Source organism: Astyanax mexicanus, chromosome 17 (genome assembly GCF_023375975.1).
Source record: "Astyanax mexicanus isolate ESR-SI-001 chromosome 17, AstMex3_surface, whole genome shotgun sequence".
In the NCBI taxonomy this organism is placed as follows: domain Eukaryota; kingdom Metazoa; phylum Chordata; class Actinopteri; order Characiformes; family Acestrorhamphidae; genus Astyanax; species Astyanax mexicanus.
Genome location: NC_064424.1, coordinates 25,307,939 through 25,324,371, shown reverse-complemented (window position 1 = coordinate 25,324,371; position 16,433 = coordinate 25,307,939). Strand labels below are relative to the sequence as shown.

General features: G+C 39.4%; 2 protein-coding genes across 9 annotated transcripts in view; one reads left to right on the top strand and one right to left on the bottom strand.

The window, feature by feature from the left end:
• rpl35 (ribosomal protein L35) overlaps nucleotides 1–16,433 on the bottom strand; it is a 657,733-nt gene that overhangs the window by 501,230 nt on the left and 140,070 nt on the right. The gene's annotated exons all lie outside the window — the stretch shown is intronic.
• On the top strand, nucleotides 3,354–14,590 carry LOC111193832 (trypsin-like). Its single transcript, XM_049466268.1, has 5 exons — nucleotides 3,354–3,593; nucleotides 5,960–6,146; nucleotides 7,786–8,012; nucleotides 9,403–9,542; nucleotides 13,838–14,590. The coding sequence occupies exons 1-5, from the start codon at nucleotides 3,551–3,553 to the stop codon at nucleotides 14,021–14,023; spliced, it is 783 nt and encodes a 260-aa protein (XP_049322225.1). The 5' UTR covers nucleotides 3,354–3,550; the 3' UTR covers nucleotides 14,024–14,590.

The window sequence follows — 16,433 nt, the reverse complement described above, 5'->3', positions numbered from 1 at the left end:
AGCAGATGAGTTCTTTAGCTCATCCAGGCAGCAGACCGAAGCACCTCCGTGTGAATCATTAACAGATCTAGATACAACACTCCCATCCTCTTTTTCTTTCTTATGTAGTTTGTTGTAGGATCATTGTAGCGTTATGGCTTTATAGTCCAGGTCATCTTTAACAGCTTAGGCAGCTGCTGAAGCAAATGTGAATTTGAATCTGGTTAAAGTGTAAACCAATTGTGCTGAGTTTTTCATCACAGGACCCAATAAACACATGTTAACAGATGTTAACTGGGTTACGGACAATGTGGAATTGTTCATGATGGCCTTCTGTTTCAAATGCTGTGTACATTTTAATTTTAAACTTTAAACTTAATAATGTTGCCATGCTATAGAGGAACAATGAGGCACACAAGGGAGTCTGGTTAATTTGAGGAAATGCCCTTTATTAAAAGAATACTGCAACCTTACAGTGTTGAAATGCAATAGGTGAGTGAAACTGACTGTGCCTAACACAGGGGAAACCCAGAAAGTTGACTGAAATGGCTACTAACATGATACATTTTGAATGTTTTAATTTCGAAAGTTTAATAAAATTCTGTGTGTGTCTCAGTGTGTTGTGCAAAAGTATTCAGCCCCCCTATATCAATACTTTGCCACTATTCACTGCAATTACATCTGTAAGTGCTTTGGGGTTTGTCTCTATCAGCTTTGCGCATCTAGACTGAGATTTTTGCCCATTCTTCTTTATAAAACAGCTGAAACTCAGCCAGGTAAGATGGAGAGCATCTGTGAACAGAAAATGTCATGTCTTGCCACAGATGCTCAATGCGATTTAAGACTGGGCCATTCTAACACATAAATATTCTTTGATCTAAACCAGGGGTGTCCAAACTTTTTTTGTTGGGGGCCAAAAGGAGAAATATATTTGAAGTCATGGGGGGCCACACTCTGTAATAAAACAAATAATGAAATATACCACTTTAAATAATACTTTTTTCCTGATTATTTCATTTACACACCATTTTACTTGACTTACTATCTTTATCTTTGACAGTGTTGTGTAAATTAAGATTTTTCAAATTGATGTTTAATTTTATGATGTCTCTTAATATTAATCTATTGAATTACGGCAGCTTTTGGACCCTTTGGCCCGTTTTTCTGCACTACAACTACGTACTCTCTCCGCTTTTAGACTCTTTGCCCCGTTTATCTGCGCTAGAAATGCTTACCCTCTCCACTTTTAGACTCTTTGGCCCGTTTATCTGCACTAGAAATGCTTACCCTCTCCGCTTTTAGAGTCTTTGGCCCGTTTATCTGCGCTAGAAATGTGCACCCTCCTTTGGTCCGTTTTTCTGCGCTAGAAATGCACACTCTCTCCGCTTTTAGACTTTGGCCCGTTTCTGACACCCAGCTTTCAAACTTTGAATCTCACATTATAAAAACCTGCTTAACAGCGGGCCACCTTTCATTCTATTTCTAAAATACCTCGCGGGCCGCTCCAAAAAAGGAAACGGGCCGTAGTTTGGACACCCCTGATCTAAACCATTCCACTGTATGTTTAGGGTCATTGTCTTGCTGGAAAGTGAATCTCCTTCCCAGGCTCAAGTCTTTTGTTGCCTTCAAAAGGTTTTGTTACAGGATTGCCCTGTATTTAGCTCCATCCATCTTCCTATCAACTCTGACCAGCTTCTCTGCCCCTGCTGAAGCATGATGCTGCCACCGCCATGTTTCACAGTGGGGATAGTATGTTCAAGGTGATGAGCAGTGTTACCTTTCCTCCTCTCATAGCGCTTTGCATTTAGGCCAGAAAGTTCAACATTGGTCTCATCTGACCACAGCACCTTCTTCCACTGCAAACAGCAATCCATATGTTTCTTTAAACAATGGATTTCTTCCTGACACTCTTCCACGAATGCCATATTCGTGGAGCTCATGACTTATGATAGTTGTCCTGTTGAAAGATTCTTCCACCTGAGTTGTGGATTTCTGCAGCTCATCCAGAGTGACCATGGGCCTCTTGGCTGCTTTTTTAACCAGTGCTCTCCTTGCTTGATCTTTCAGTTTGAGTGAATTGTCATGACTGTAGGTTTGCAGGTATACAGTACTTTTTCTATTTTTGGATGATGGATTGAACAGTGCTCATTGGGATGCTCAAAGCTTGGGATGTGGTTTTATGACCTAAGCCTGCTTTAAATTTCTCCAAAACTTTATCTCTGACCTGTCTGACGAGTTCCTTGCTCTTCAAGATGCTGTTTGTTTTCTGGTGTTCTCTAACAAACCACTGAGACCTTCACACAACAGGTGTTTTTATACTGAGACTAAATTACACACAGCTGGACTCTATTAAATTATTCAGTGACTTCTGAAGGCAGTTGACTGCACTGGATTTTATTTAGGGGGTTTTAGAGTTAAGGGGGCTGAATAATTTTGAATACTTCACACAGATTTTTATTTGATTAAAAAAACGTATCATTTCTGTTCCATTTCACACTTGGTCACTAATGGCAAAGTCTTAAAGATTACTGTTCGTAACACACTATGCCGTCATAGATACAAATTCTGCAGGGCATGCATGTTCCCCCTGCTTCCCCCTGCACACTTACCTTCAATCTGTTTGAAGTTCACCAATGACCATCTGGATGATTCAGAGGAGGCATGGGAGGAGGTCATGTGGTCAGATGAGACCAAATTAAAGCTTTTTGGGATCAACATCCACTTGCCGTATTTGGAGGAGGAAGAAGAAGGATGAGTGCAACATGATGAGTGAGAACACCATCCCATCTGTGAAGCATGAGGTTGGAAACATCATACTTTGGGGGAGCTTTTCTGCAAAGGGGACAGGACAACTGCACCATATTGAAGAGAGGATGGAGTAAGAGCATTAAAGATGGGTCGTGGCTGGGTCTTCCAGCATGACAATGACCTGAAACACACAGCCAGTGCAACTAAGGAGTGGCTCCGTATAAAGGATTTCAGTACAAAATTGGAGGGAGCAAAGACTCGGTGATCTGTATGGAAGAGTGGGCCATTGTCCCCTCTGCAGTGTGTGCAAACTTGGTCAAGAAATTTACTTATTTCATGCAATAAAATGCAAATGAATCATTTAAAAATCATACAATGAGATTTAATGGAATACATTTTTTAGATTCTGTCTATCACTGTTAAGTGTACTCAGGATAAAAATGACAGACCTCTCCATTTTTTGTCGATGGGAAAACGTGCAAAGTTGACAGTGTCTCAAATAATTATTCTACCCATTGTAAATGACAAATTGAAATACCTAGAATATATATAAAAACATCTGTCATAAATGTATTTACAAATAGAAACAACTATGTTCTGTGTACAAAAGTTATGTTATATTGATATTGAAACACCCAATGAAATTGAGACTCCTTGCTGCTCTTGCTACAGTTGATGATTAACAAGCACAGGATAACTGGACTGATAAGCTGCAGTCTCTGTGATTGGTGAAGAGGTGGAGATGATGGGGTGCTGAACGGGTTTAAAAGTCTGATGCGTTTCAGGCATCCGCTCTAAACCAGACACTGAAGACCTGATCACCATGGTGAAGACTATTTTCCTGCTTCTCTCACTTTTGGCAGTAGGTAAGATCCAATTCTTTTATCCTTTTGACCTCCATCCACAGGCCCACAAGTGGCCACCAGTTCTACTAATCAAACCTTTTCTGTCTATCAGTGACATGATGTTACTTCATTTATTTGATCTGTAAGTCTGATGTTATCATTAAACGTTCACCGTGATTAGCTGTTAGCTCGGACAATGCTTATACAAAGACATTATATAAAAAACTCTTAAAACTATATATGTTTTTAATTCTTGCAGTCATCACAGGTGCATGCTGACTCAAGTACATTAGCCTTATTGAACTTGTATGATGCAAATTTCACCTGCATTCCACAGCAAGTGGTATGTCCCCATATTGAATACATTCAACATTCAGGCACATACCATTACATTTATACGCTATATCGTTGCTGTCATGCAAAAACCTTGCAACTCCAATTTTTTTTACTTCTGGTCATGATGTAAAGTTGCTCTTAACATTTTTTTTTTTTGCCGCTAACAGGATTTCTAAACTTTGTTTGTTCACGAGTATCACCACATTTCACTGATACAATCTATCATTATTTACAGTCATATGAAAAGGTTTGGGCACCCCTATTAATCTTAGTCATTTTTAGTTCTAAATATTTGGGTGTTTGCAACAGCCTATTCAGTTTGATATATCTAATAACTGATGGACAAAGTAATATTTCAGGATTGAAATGAGGTTTATTGTACTAACAGACAAATAGACAAAAAAACTATTTTTTACTGACTAACTGAAGCACAAAATTGGTTTGGTAACCTCATTGAGCTTTGAACTTCATAGCCAGGTGTATCCAATCATGAGAAAAGGTATTTAAGGTGGCCAATTGCAAGTTGTTCTCCTATTTGAATCTCCTCTGAAGAGCGGCATCATGGGCTCATCAAAACAACTCTCAAATGATCTAAAAACAAAGATTGTTCAACATAGTTGTTCAGGGGAAGGATACAAAAAGTTGTCTCAGAGATTTAACCTGTCAGTTTCCACTGTGAGAAACATAGTAAGGAAATGGAAGACCACAGGGACAGTTCTTGTTAAGCCCAGAAGTGGCAGGCCAAGAAAAATATCAGAAAGGCAGAGAAGAAGAATGGTGAGAACAGTCAAGGACAATCCACAGACCACCTCCAAAGAGGTGCAGCATCATCTTGCTGCAGATGGTGTCACTGTGCATCGGTCAACAATACAGCGGAGAAGCTGTATGGGAGAGTGATGCGAAAGAAGCCATTTCTGCAAGCACACCACAAACAGAGTCGCCTGAGGTGTGCAAAAGCACATTTGGACAAGCCAGCTTAATTTTGGAAGAAGGTCCTGTGGACTGATGAAACAAAGATTGAGTTGTTTGGTCATACAAAAAGTGAGCTGTATTGTTGACCGATGCACAGTGACACCATCTGCAGCAAGATGATAATTAACTTGAATTTCTTGCTCTTTTAATGTGTTAGAGAGCATCAGGTGTAAAGTTGTGAAGAGGTAGAGTAGGTATACAGTGAATAGCCCTATTTGAGTAATGTTTTAATCCATATTGTGGCAAGAACAACTTTAAGAAATCTTTAAAAAAATCTGAAAAAATTCAAGAACTTTGAAAGTATCCCTCATACCATCAAAAAACGTTTTGATGAAACTGGCTTTCATCAGGACAGCCCCAGAAAAAAACAAACAAAAAACAAGAGTTAACAATGTTGCATAGGAAAAGATTATTTGAGTTACCAGCCTCAGAAACCGCACATTAACAGCACAACTATAATGATATTAGTTAATACTAAGAATTGCTAATGTTTCATGTGTAAAGGTGATAAAACTACTTGTTGTGTTCATATTTACTGTATTTACTATGATGACCAATACAATTAATTCATATTTACAGCAGGGAAATTGGGTATTAACAATCCATCAGAATTCTGAAAGATAATCCTGAAGGATTGTATTGGGGAGAAAATCTTGTTTATTATTAAAGAGAAACACATGAATAGGAAGATAAGTCACACATCACCTGGAAATTTGAAAGATGAATAGCTTAGTGCCACTATACACCAAAATAAAAAAAATGCAAAAAACAACTAAATAAAATAAATAAATAAATAAAACATCTACATTGACAATTTATTTAAGTGTATTTTTATATACTTACTTTTATTCATGTTTTATTCAATTATATATTTTTTAATAGTTCTTTAATTTCACATTTTATGCAACATTATTTTGTATTAATACTTTTTACTTTTTCATTGTGGATTATTGTTTTTTATTACCTTATGTAAAAAAAGGTTTGTTACACTACATTATATATTACTATGTTAAAATATATACATCTGTGTCTGTGTACTAAATGATTTTGCGCACTAAAACCTATTGGTATCATTTTAGGTGTAACATCCTCAGAAATTGAGAAGCGGTTGGTGTCTGCACATTCGTGTGTCGAAACAGAGAGACTCCACCACGTGCAGGTGCTGTACGAACCTATCAGCGGTGATCCCCCCATAAACTGCGGTGGCACACTCATACATAAGCAATGGGTGATCACTGCATCACACTGCTATGGCGGTTTAGACGGGTCAGAAAATCATATAATATTACATTTAAAGCTGTTCCATATTGGGCAAATGCTTGCAAAAGTATTCATATCCCTTGAACTTTTCCACATTTTGTCATTTTACAACCACATACTTAAATGTATTTTATTGAGATTTTAAGTGATACACAAACACAAAGTATTGCATAAACGAAAATGATACATGGTTTTCAACATTTTTAACAAATGAAAATCAGAAAAGTGTGACATGGAAAAGTTTTCAGCACCCCTATATCCATACTTAGTAGAGCCACCATTCACCGCAATTACAACTGTAATGCTTTGGGGTTTGTCTCTACCAGCTTTGCACATCTAGAGACTGTGATTTTGCCCCATTCGTCTTTATAAAACAGCTCAAGCTCAGCCAAGTTACATGGAGAGCATCTGTCAACAACAAAGTTTTACTTCTTACCACAGAAGCTCAATGCAATTTAAGACTGGGCCATTCTAACACATGAATATTCTTTGATCTAAACCATTCCACTGTAGCTTTGGCTGTATGTTTAGGGTCATTGTCTTGCTGGAAGGTGAATCTCCTTCCTAGTCTCAAGTGTTTTGTTGCCTTCAACAGGTTTTCTTCCTGGATTGCCCCTTTAACTCTGACCAGCTTCCCTGTTCCTGCTGAAGAAAAGCATCTCTAAAGCATAATGCTGCCACCACCATTTTTCACAGTGGGGATGGTGTTTTCAGAGTAATGAGCAGTGTTAGCTTTCCTCCCCAAAAAATAATGCTTTGAATTTAGGCCAGAAAGTTCAACATTGGTCTCATCTGACCACAGCACCTTCTTCCACATGTTTGCTGCAACTGCAAACAGCAATCCATATGTTTCTTTGAACAATGGATTTCTTCCTGACACTCTTCCATAAAGGCCATATTTGTGGAGTGCATGACTTATGATAGTTGTCTTCTTGCATACAGATTCTCCCACCTGAGTTGTGGATTTCTGCAGCACATCCAGAGTGACCATGGGTCTCTTGGCTGCTTCTTTAACCAGTGCTCTCCTTGCTTGATCTGTCAGTTTGTGTGGACGGCCATGACTCTGTAGGTTTGCAGGTGTAGATTACTTTTTCTATTTTTGGATGATGGATTGAACAGTGTTCATTGGGATGCTCAAAGCTTGGGATGTGTTTTAATGACCTAACCCTGCTTTAAACTTCTACAAAACTTTATATCTGACCTGTTTGTTGAGTTCCTTGCTCTTCATGATGCTGTTTGTTCACTAGTGTTCTCTAACAAACCACTGAGGCCTTCACACAACAGGTGTGACTAAGCTACACACAGCTGGACTCATTAACTCAAGCAGTTAATTGCACTGGATTTTATTTAGGGGCTTTAGAGTAAATAGCACATCACACTTTTTGGAATTTTATTTGATACAAATTTTGAAAGCCATGTATCATTTTCATTCCACTTCACAATGATGCAATGCTTTGTTTTTGTCTATCACTTGAAATCTCAATCAAATACATTTAAGTCTGTGGTTGTAAGGTGACAAAATATGGAAAAGTTAAAGCGGTATGAATGATTTTGCAAGCCACTGTAGCTGAAATTAGTTCTCTCTTCTGATATGTGTTTTGTGTCTAATATTTGCTTATTTATTGTATTTTTTTACTCTCATTAGCACATTGAAAGTGGAGCTTGGTGGCCACCCAAAGATATCCGCAAGTAAAAAACAACAAATGACCATTGACAACGCCAATATCCGCCATCCATTATATGAGCCCATCATATTACTGAAGCTTCCAAAATCCACTAACATTAAGGCGGCTATGCTGCCCTCAACATGTGTGACCCCCAGTGCTGGACAGAAATTACAGCTTTCTGGAAAAGGAGCCACTTCTGAAGAAGGTGAGAAGCAAATACAGTAGTAGTGGTATTAGTAACAGCAGCAGCAGCAGCAATAGACATACAGTAGTGTGAAAAAGTGTTTGTCCACTTCATGATTTCTTTTTTATTTTTGTCACTCTTTAATTTTTGAGATCATCAAACAAATGTGAATATTAGTCAAATACAACACAAATAAACACAAAATGATTTTTTTTAAATAAAAGTTTTTATTAATAAGGCAAAAAAGCAGCAACAACTGCGATTAAGCGTTTGCAGTAACTTGCAATGAACTGGACATGCTGGTGTGTTTTGGATCATTGTCCTGCTGCCCCAGACCATCATTTACTTTAGGTTTGATGTTCTTTTTCTGAAATGCGGTGATACTTTCATATCAGATGTCACGGGACACACACCTTCCAAAAATTCAACTTTTGTCTTGAGTTCACAGAATATTTTCACAAGAGTCTTGGGGATCATCAAGGTGTTTTCTGGCAAGCTGAGACAAGCCTAAATGTTCTTTTTGCTCAGCAGTGTTTTTTGTCTTGGCACTTGCCCAGTCTCTTTCTTATAGAATTCAGCAGCCAGAGTTCTGACTAGAAGTAAAAGAAGAGAGCACATCACCCCCATCCTTAAATCCCTGCACTGGATACCAGTATGTTACAGAATAGACTTTAAGATACTGTTACTGGTCTATAAATGTCTTAATGGTGCAGGACCAGCATATTTATCTAATGAGCTCCAGCAGTATGAGCCAAGCAGAACTCTCAGATCATCAGGAACTGCTCAGTTAGAGCTGCCTAAAGTAAAAACTAAACACGGAGAGGCGGCGTTTAGTTACTACGCTGCTCTTAAATGGAACCAGTTAACAGAGAGTGTTAGAAGAGCTCCAACACTAAACATGTTAAAATCCAGACTGAAAACCTACATGTTTGATCAGGCTTTCAGCTCAGTTTAAAACACTGCAGCTCCGCCCACTTTTATTCTGTAACGGCACTTTTATATTATGTTTTATTCTTATTTTAATTTTATTTCCAATTCCTTGTTGTTCTTTTACGTTTTTCATTTTACTTCTCTTTGTTTTAATCATGTATGTTTTATTCATGCTTTATTCTTATTTTATTTTTATTTCAAATTCCTTGTTGTTCTTTTACATATTTTTAATTTGCTAATTAGCTAATAAAGCTAATATGTTAGGTGACCGGATGGGCTTTTGTTCATAGTTACAAATGTTGGATATTTGACCTGAAGTATAAAAAAACGATATTTTTATTGATAAAATAGCTTTCCATTTTGATATTTGTACAGTGGAAAAAATCATTTCCAGACAATTTGACCAACCACAAACTGATATTTAATCAGACACATATGGTTCAGTATATCAAAGAAGAGTAACTGAGAAATGTTACTTTAGGTCCAGCTGCAGGAGATTTGATGTGCATGGAAGTTAATGCCCTCATCAAGACTGAGTGTCCAGAAGCTTCTGAAACTGGCCCAAACTACAAGCATATCTACTGTGGAAAACCTGACAAGGAGGAAATGAAAGTTTGCAAGGTAGGAAGATGTGTGTTAACTGTGTAGTACAGTAAGCTTAACATTTGTTGAGTGTATTGGAGGGGCGTTTTAATAAGACTACATTTGCTAGTGGGTTGGGGGGGTCAAACTCAGAGGAAGCTTAAGCCCCACCACAAGAAGAGATACAGAAAGAGAAAAGGGATAAGGAAAGAAGGAGGAAGATGGGGAGAAGGTGGGTGCGAAATTGTTCAACACGCAGGTTGAGATGAAGTGACGGTTTATATATACGGTGGTGAGTGGGAGGAGTAAGGGTGTGGATCAATCTCCCAAGATTAAGTTATATTCATAACTCCACTTTAGGTCCTAAATATGTGGCAGAATATACATGACAATGATAGTCCTACAACAATAATACTAGTACTAGTACAACAACTAATATTAATATGATAATAAATAACAAGTTGGGAATAACAAATATTAGTAGTGTGGACCACTACACACACACTGGAGCGACCGGCTCCAGTCTCTGGAGATTTGTTGTATGAATTCGGCTGTTTAGTAGGTGGTCCGTCACCATCTACTGTATCGGCTATACCTATATCGGCCAATAGCATTCGCTGAGATAGGTGACCCTGACCCCACCCACAAACAGTCAAAATCACCCCTTCAACACTCGAGCGCAGTAGCCTCACTCAAGCAAAAAGAACAGCCGCAGGCAATTCGCATAACGCATGAGGACCACTGTGAATTCAAGAAAAAAAAACACCCAAGAGGGAGAAAAGTAAAGATCGAGAGTGATATTTTGTTTAGTGTGCACATGATTCCCTTTTTCAGTTTCACATTTGCGCTCACGATCAGTACATTTGCACACAAAATGTACAGACAGGTACATTTTTTTGCGCCCCCGACTTTTGACATTGATGTAATGCCATAGATCAGGGGTGTCCAAACGTTTTTTGTTGGGGGCCAGAAGGAGAAATATATTTGAAGTCACGGGCCACACTCTGTAATAAAACAAATAATGAAATATACCACTTTAAATAATACTTTTTTCCTGATTATTACATTTACACACCATTTTACTTGACTTACTACCTTCATCTTTGACAGTGTTGTGTAAACTAAGATTTTTCAAATTGATGTTTAATTTCATGATGTTTCTTAATATTAAACTCCTTAATTATGGCAGCTTTTAGACTCTTTTGCCCCGTTTTTCTGTGCTAGAAATGCGCACCCTCTCCACTTTTAGACTCTTTGGCCCGTTTTTTTCCGCTACAACTTCACTCTCGCTGCTTTTAGACTCTTTGGCCTGTTTTTCTGCGCTAGAACTGAGCACTCTCTCCGCTTTTAGACTCTTTGGCCCGTTTTTCTGCGCTACAACTGAGCACTCTCTCCGCTTTTAGACTCTTTTGCCCCGTTTTTCTGCGCTAGAAATGCGCACCCTCTCCGCTTTTAGACTCTTTGGCCCGTTTTTCTGCGCTACAACTGAGCACTCTCTCCGCTTTTAGACTCTTTGGCCTGTTTTTCTGCACTAGAAATGCACACGCTCTCCGCTTTTAGACTCTTTTGCCCCGTTTTTCTGTGCTAGAAATGCGCACCCTCTCCACTTTTAGACTCTTTGGCCCGTTTTTTTCCGCTACAACTTCACTCTCGCTGCTTTTAGACTCTTTGGCCTGTTTTTCTGCGCTAGAACTGAGCACTCTCTCCGCTTTTAGACTCTTTGGCCCGTTTTTCTGCGCTACAACTGAGCACTCTCTCCGCTTTTAGACTCTTTGGCCTGATTTTCTGCACTAGAAATGCGCACGCTCTCTGCTTTTAGACTCTTTTGCCCCGTTTTTCTGTGCTAGAAATGCGCACCCTCTCTGCTTTTAGACTCTTTTTGGCCCGTTTTTCTGCACTAGAAATGCGCATCCTCTCCACTTTTAGACTCTTTGGCCCGTTTTTTTCCGCTACAACTTCACTCTCGCTGCTTTTAGACTCTTTGGCCCGTTTTTCTGCGCTACAACTGAGCACTCTCTCCGCTTTTAGACTCTTTGGCCTGTTTTTCTGCACTAGAAATGCGCACGCTCTCTGCTTTTAGACTCTTTTGCCTCATTTTTCTGTGCTAGAAATGTGCACTCTCTCCGCTTTTAGACTCTTTTGCCCCGTTTTTCTGCGCTAGAAATGTGCACCCTCTCCGCTTTTAGACTCTTTGGCCCATTTTTCTGCGCTACAACTGAGCACTCTCTCCGCTTTTAGACTCTTTGGCCTGTTTTTCTGCACTAGAAATGCGCACGCTCTCTGCTTTTAGACTCTTTTGCCCCGTTTTTCTGTGCTAGAAATGCGCACCCTCTCCACTTTTAGACTCTTTGGCCCGTTTTTTTCCGCTAAAACTTCACTCTCGCTGCTTTTAGACTCTTTGGCCTGTTTTTCTGCGCTAGAACTGAGCACTCTCTCCGCTTTTAGACTCTTTGGCCCGTTTTTCTGCGCTACAACTGAGCACTCTCTCCGCTTTTAGACTCTTTGGCCTGTTTTTCTGCACTGGAAATGCGCACGCTCTCCGCTTTTAGACTCTTTTGCCCCGTTTTTCTGTGCTAGAAATGCGCACCCTCTCTGCTTTTAGAGTCTTTGGCCTGTTTTTCTGCGCTAGAAATGCGCACCCTCTCCGCTTTTAGACTCTTTGGCCCGTTTTTCTGCGCTACAACTGAGCACTCTCTCCGCTTTTAGACTCTTTGGCCTGTTTTTCTGCACTAGAAATGCGCACGCTCTCCGCTTTTAGACTCTTTTGCCCCGTTTTTCTGTGCTAGAAATGCGCACCCTCTCCACTTTTAGACTCTTTGGCCCATTTTTTCCGCTACAACTTCACTCTCGCTGCTTTTAGACTCTTTGGCCTGTTTTTCTGCGCTAGAACTGAGCACTCTCTCCGCTTTTAGACTCTTTGGCCCGTTTTTCTGCGCTACAACTGAGCACTCTCTCCGCTTTTAGACTCTTTGGCCTGATTTTCTGCACTAGAAATGCGCACGCTCTCCGCTTTTAGACTCTTTTGCCCCGTTTTTCTGTGCTAGAAATGCGCACCCTCTCTGCTTTTAGAGTCTTTGGCCTGTTTTTCTGCGCTAGAAATGCGCACCCTCTCCGCTTTTAGACTCTTTGGCCCGTTTTTCTGCGCTACAACTGAGCACTCTCTCCGCTTTTAGACTCTTTGGCCTGTTTTTCTGCACTAGAAATGCGCACGCTCTCCGCTTTTAGACTCTTTGGCCCGTTTTTCTGTGCTAGAAATGCGCACCCTCTCCACTTTTAGACTCTTTGGCCCGTTTTTTTCCGCTACAACTTCACTCTCGCTGCTTTTAGACTCTTTGGCCTGTTTTTCTGCGCTAGAACTGAGCACTCTCTCCGCTTTTAGACTCTTTGGCCCGTTTTTCTGCGCTACAAATGAGCACTCTCTCCGCTTTTAGACTCTTTGGCCTGATTTTCTGCACTAGAAATGCGCACGCTCTCTGCTTTTAGACTCTTTTGCCCCGTTTTTCTGTGCTAGAAATGCGCACCCTCTCTGCTTTTAGACTCTTTTTGGCCCGTTTTTCTGCACTAGAAATGCGCATCCTCTCCACTTTTAGACTATTTGGCCCGTTTTTTTTCCGCTACAACATCACTCTCGCTGCTTTTAGACTATTTGGCCCGTTTCTGACACCTAGCATTCAAACTTTGAATCTCACGTTATAAAAACCTGCTTAAAAGCGGGCCAACTTTCATTCTATTTTTAAAATACCTCGCGGGCCGCTCAAAAAAGGGAAACGGGCCGCAAATGGCCCATGGGCCATAGTTTGGACATCCCTGCCATAGAGGAACCCATGCCCACTTGTACCAGCATAATGCTGGTCACCTGTTGTCACTTTCATTTGAACCACAGCAAGTGAACTCGACTCAAAATAGCTTATATTCCTAACTGTGCAGATTGCAGTCCCTAAAATTAAACTGACTTGGTGATCTACTGTGATGATTTTGGGGTAACAAGTTTTTTGGAAAACACTGGCTGAACTAACCTTTTTCCCTTGATCTTTATTCATTTGTTTGTAATGTGTTAAAGTTGTGTTCAGGGAGGAGTTAGGTTTTTTCACATAATCATTAAGGTATTATCATGATTCATATAAAACTGGACGACACCAATGTTTACTGCTACATACATATTTGATTTGCTTTGCAAATGTTATAGACACAAGTATACAGAGCTGTTCATATTGGACACTCTGAACACTGTCTTAACCTGACTAATCAATGATTAAATCATCTTGAGTTTTTTTTTTTAACAGAAGCATCTTTTTTCTTCTGTTTTCGTCTTTCCTCTCTTTGCATCCTAACAGGGGGACTCTGGATCTGGTGTTCTGAAAAAAGAGCAAGTGAAAGGAATGTTTAATAAGAAGAAGATAGTGGACATTCTGTATGGAGTTCTTATCTCTGGACATGGAGAATGCGAGGACAAATTTGTTTTTGCTGATATCTGTTCTAATTCATTAAAGAAGTGGGTAGACACTGTTTTGAAATCCTAAAGACAGTTCACAAAATTCTAAATGCTTGTTTTCCTTCTTTGTCTTTTACAAGGTAGACTCAGTAAGTTATTTAACACGTATTATTGTGTTTTTCCAATATAGTTGCTGTTGCATAATAAATATCAGTTCCTTAAAGAGTAACTAAACCCCCTGATTCTTGCTGACTCAGCTCAAATTTGAAGAGTAGTTTGGGAGGTACAATGGGTGATGTATGGGTTTAGTGACATGGCAGAAGGGAAAGCAGTTTGGGCTGATAGTGGTGAGATGCAGATGGTTTTATGTCACCAGGGAGCCTTATTATTGATTGACTGGTTTGCATATTGTGAGTATACAGACATCTTATACTGGGGAGGGTGCCAGCAGAGGGGGAAATTACCACAATAAATCATTTTTTAAAGGTTAGGAAATTGTTTGGTATGTATGTATATGGTTTAGGATTTAGTACCTCAGCAGCTTCACATGTATGTAATGGAAGTTAATGCAAAAAGTAATTTTGGAGCATTTGTATTAGTCTATTCATCAATAATTTCAATTAAAAACATTGAACATGTAAAAAAGTGTGTGACATCAACAACATTACACTCTTAAACGAAAATTTAATTTAAGAGAGTTTCAGTTTGTTGTGTTTGAGAAAATACATTGAAGTAACCAATAAAATGCTTAATCATATCACAAAAGTGCATCATTTTTTGCTAAGCTTGAGATAAACCCTGGCCTGCACCTGTGCTATTTTAACAGTACAGATTAATGGTCCAGGATGTTAAGTGACATGCCAAAGCATTTAGTCAGTATATAGTATATAGTCAGTAACACCATGGTAAGACATTATTCTGCTCACCAAGAAGAACTGCAGCTCTGTTTCACCTGTCCACTGTGATGCCACTTAATTTTTTTTCATTTGCCTGTGCCATGAACAGCCACACCATCATACAAAAATGTAACACCTGAGTGACCTGCTAAAAAACAACCAGGCTAGATTACATTGACGTTTATTGAATTCATGTCTAATATGTATTTTCTGAATTTCTCTGATATAACAGCTCATTTCTAATTCAGGTTAAATGTGCTTCCTCCTTTAAACAGCTCTAACATGTATTTATATCAGGCTACAAACAGGGCTGCTTTATGAATTCATGCAACACAACTATGTCTTAAAAGCATTTGACACTGTTTAACTCTTATTCAGTGTGGGCATACCTCTTGCTAATGTTACTTTATTTTTTTCCACTTACTTTTTAAGTTAACTGATCATTTATCAGTTTTAAAATCTGTTATTTCACTTGTTTTAGTGCTTTTTAAAACATGTTGATCCACAGTATAGAGGCTACAAAACTCAAACTATGCAGTCTTTCAAAACACCTTTAACCTAAATATCTAAAATAAAATGATGTAGCCTAAAATATACACTTGCTGCTCATCCAACACTTCTCATTCTTGACCATTTGCTATCAGCCATTACTCATCATTCTCATGTAATAGAGCTAACGTTACCTCCATCACCTCAAAGTCCCTGTGTTGTCCTAACTTTACTAACTTTACTACCCCAGATTTCTGCTCAGTCTGTCCCTCGGTTTCTCCCTCACAAGCCTGCTCTCCCTGTCTGCTGCTGCTGTCTTCACCTTAGGAGGACGCGGAGGCTACAGCAGTGAACCTGTCTGTGACTTTTACTCATGCAAAGTAGATAGATTTGAGGAGAAGGCCATAACTAATTTGCTATACAGAGAAACCTGGAATGGAGTGGAATGGAACGGAGTGCCAATTCTAATCACAATGCACTGTACATGTATTAGGTTTGAGGCAGTCAAACAAAATCCTGGACGATTTTGAAATTCCCCCCCCGACATTTTTTTAGGTCTCAAAAGTAGAACATGTCCGGGAAAAAGAGGACGTCTGCTCACCCTACGTTTACACAGGCTTTAAATGAAGCTCAAATCATTATGTTAGTTATTTCCAGTTCCCTCAATATCTAGGACAACACATATTTTGCACAGATGATGAGGGCACCACATCTTCTCAAACTGCCGCTAACAAAACTCCACAAGAGTTGAACACACATGGAGGAAAATGCAAACTGCTAATTTTATTACATAAGATAACATCAGTGCTGGATGATAAAGCACATGTTGAGTCACTGGGGAGAGGAAGAACCATCCCAACCATTCCAGGGCCCATGGAGATGGATAGATGTGGAATCAACTGGGATAAAGTCTGCAACCTCCTGGCTTACTTGGGTTTGATTGACATTTACTAAAGGCCATGTGATGTGTTGCAAAGCTGACAATGTAACAACAGTGTTCTCAAGTCTCACGCTTTGAGCGTGTGACACACGCATCTCAGCGAGTTCACACGCTCACACGCCACACATGGTATTTCTCACGCTTGCCAATCCATCGACTGTATATTATAATAT

Coding starts and splice junctions, on each gene's coding strand:
- LOC111193832 (XM_049466268.1), top strand. CDS start 3,551: ATGGTGAAGACTATTTTCCTGCTTCTCTCACTTTTGGCAGTAG. Junction 8,013..9,402: donor AGGAGCCACTTCTGAAGAAG/GTGAGAAGCAAA, acceptor ATGTTACTTTAG/GTCCAGCTGCAGGAGATTTG. Junction 9,543..13,837: donor AGGAAATGAAAGTTTGCAAG/GTAGGAAGATGT, acceptor GCATCCTAACAG/GGGGACTCTGGATCTGGTGT.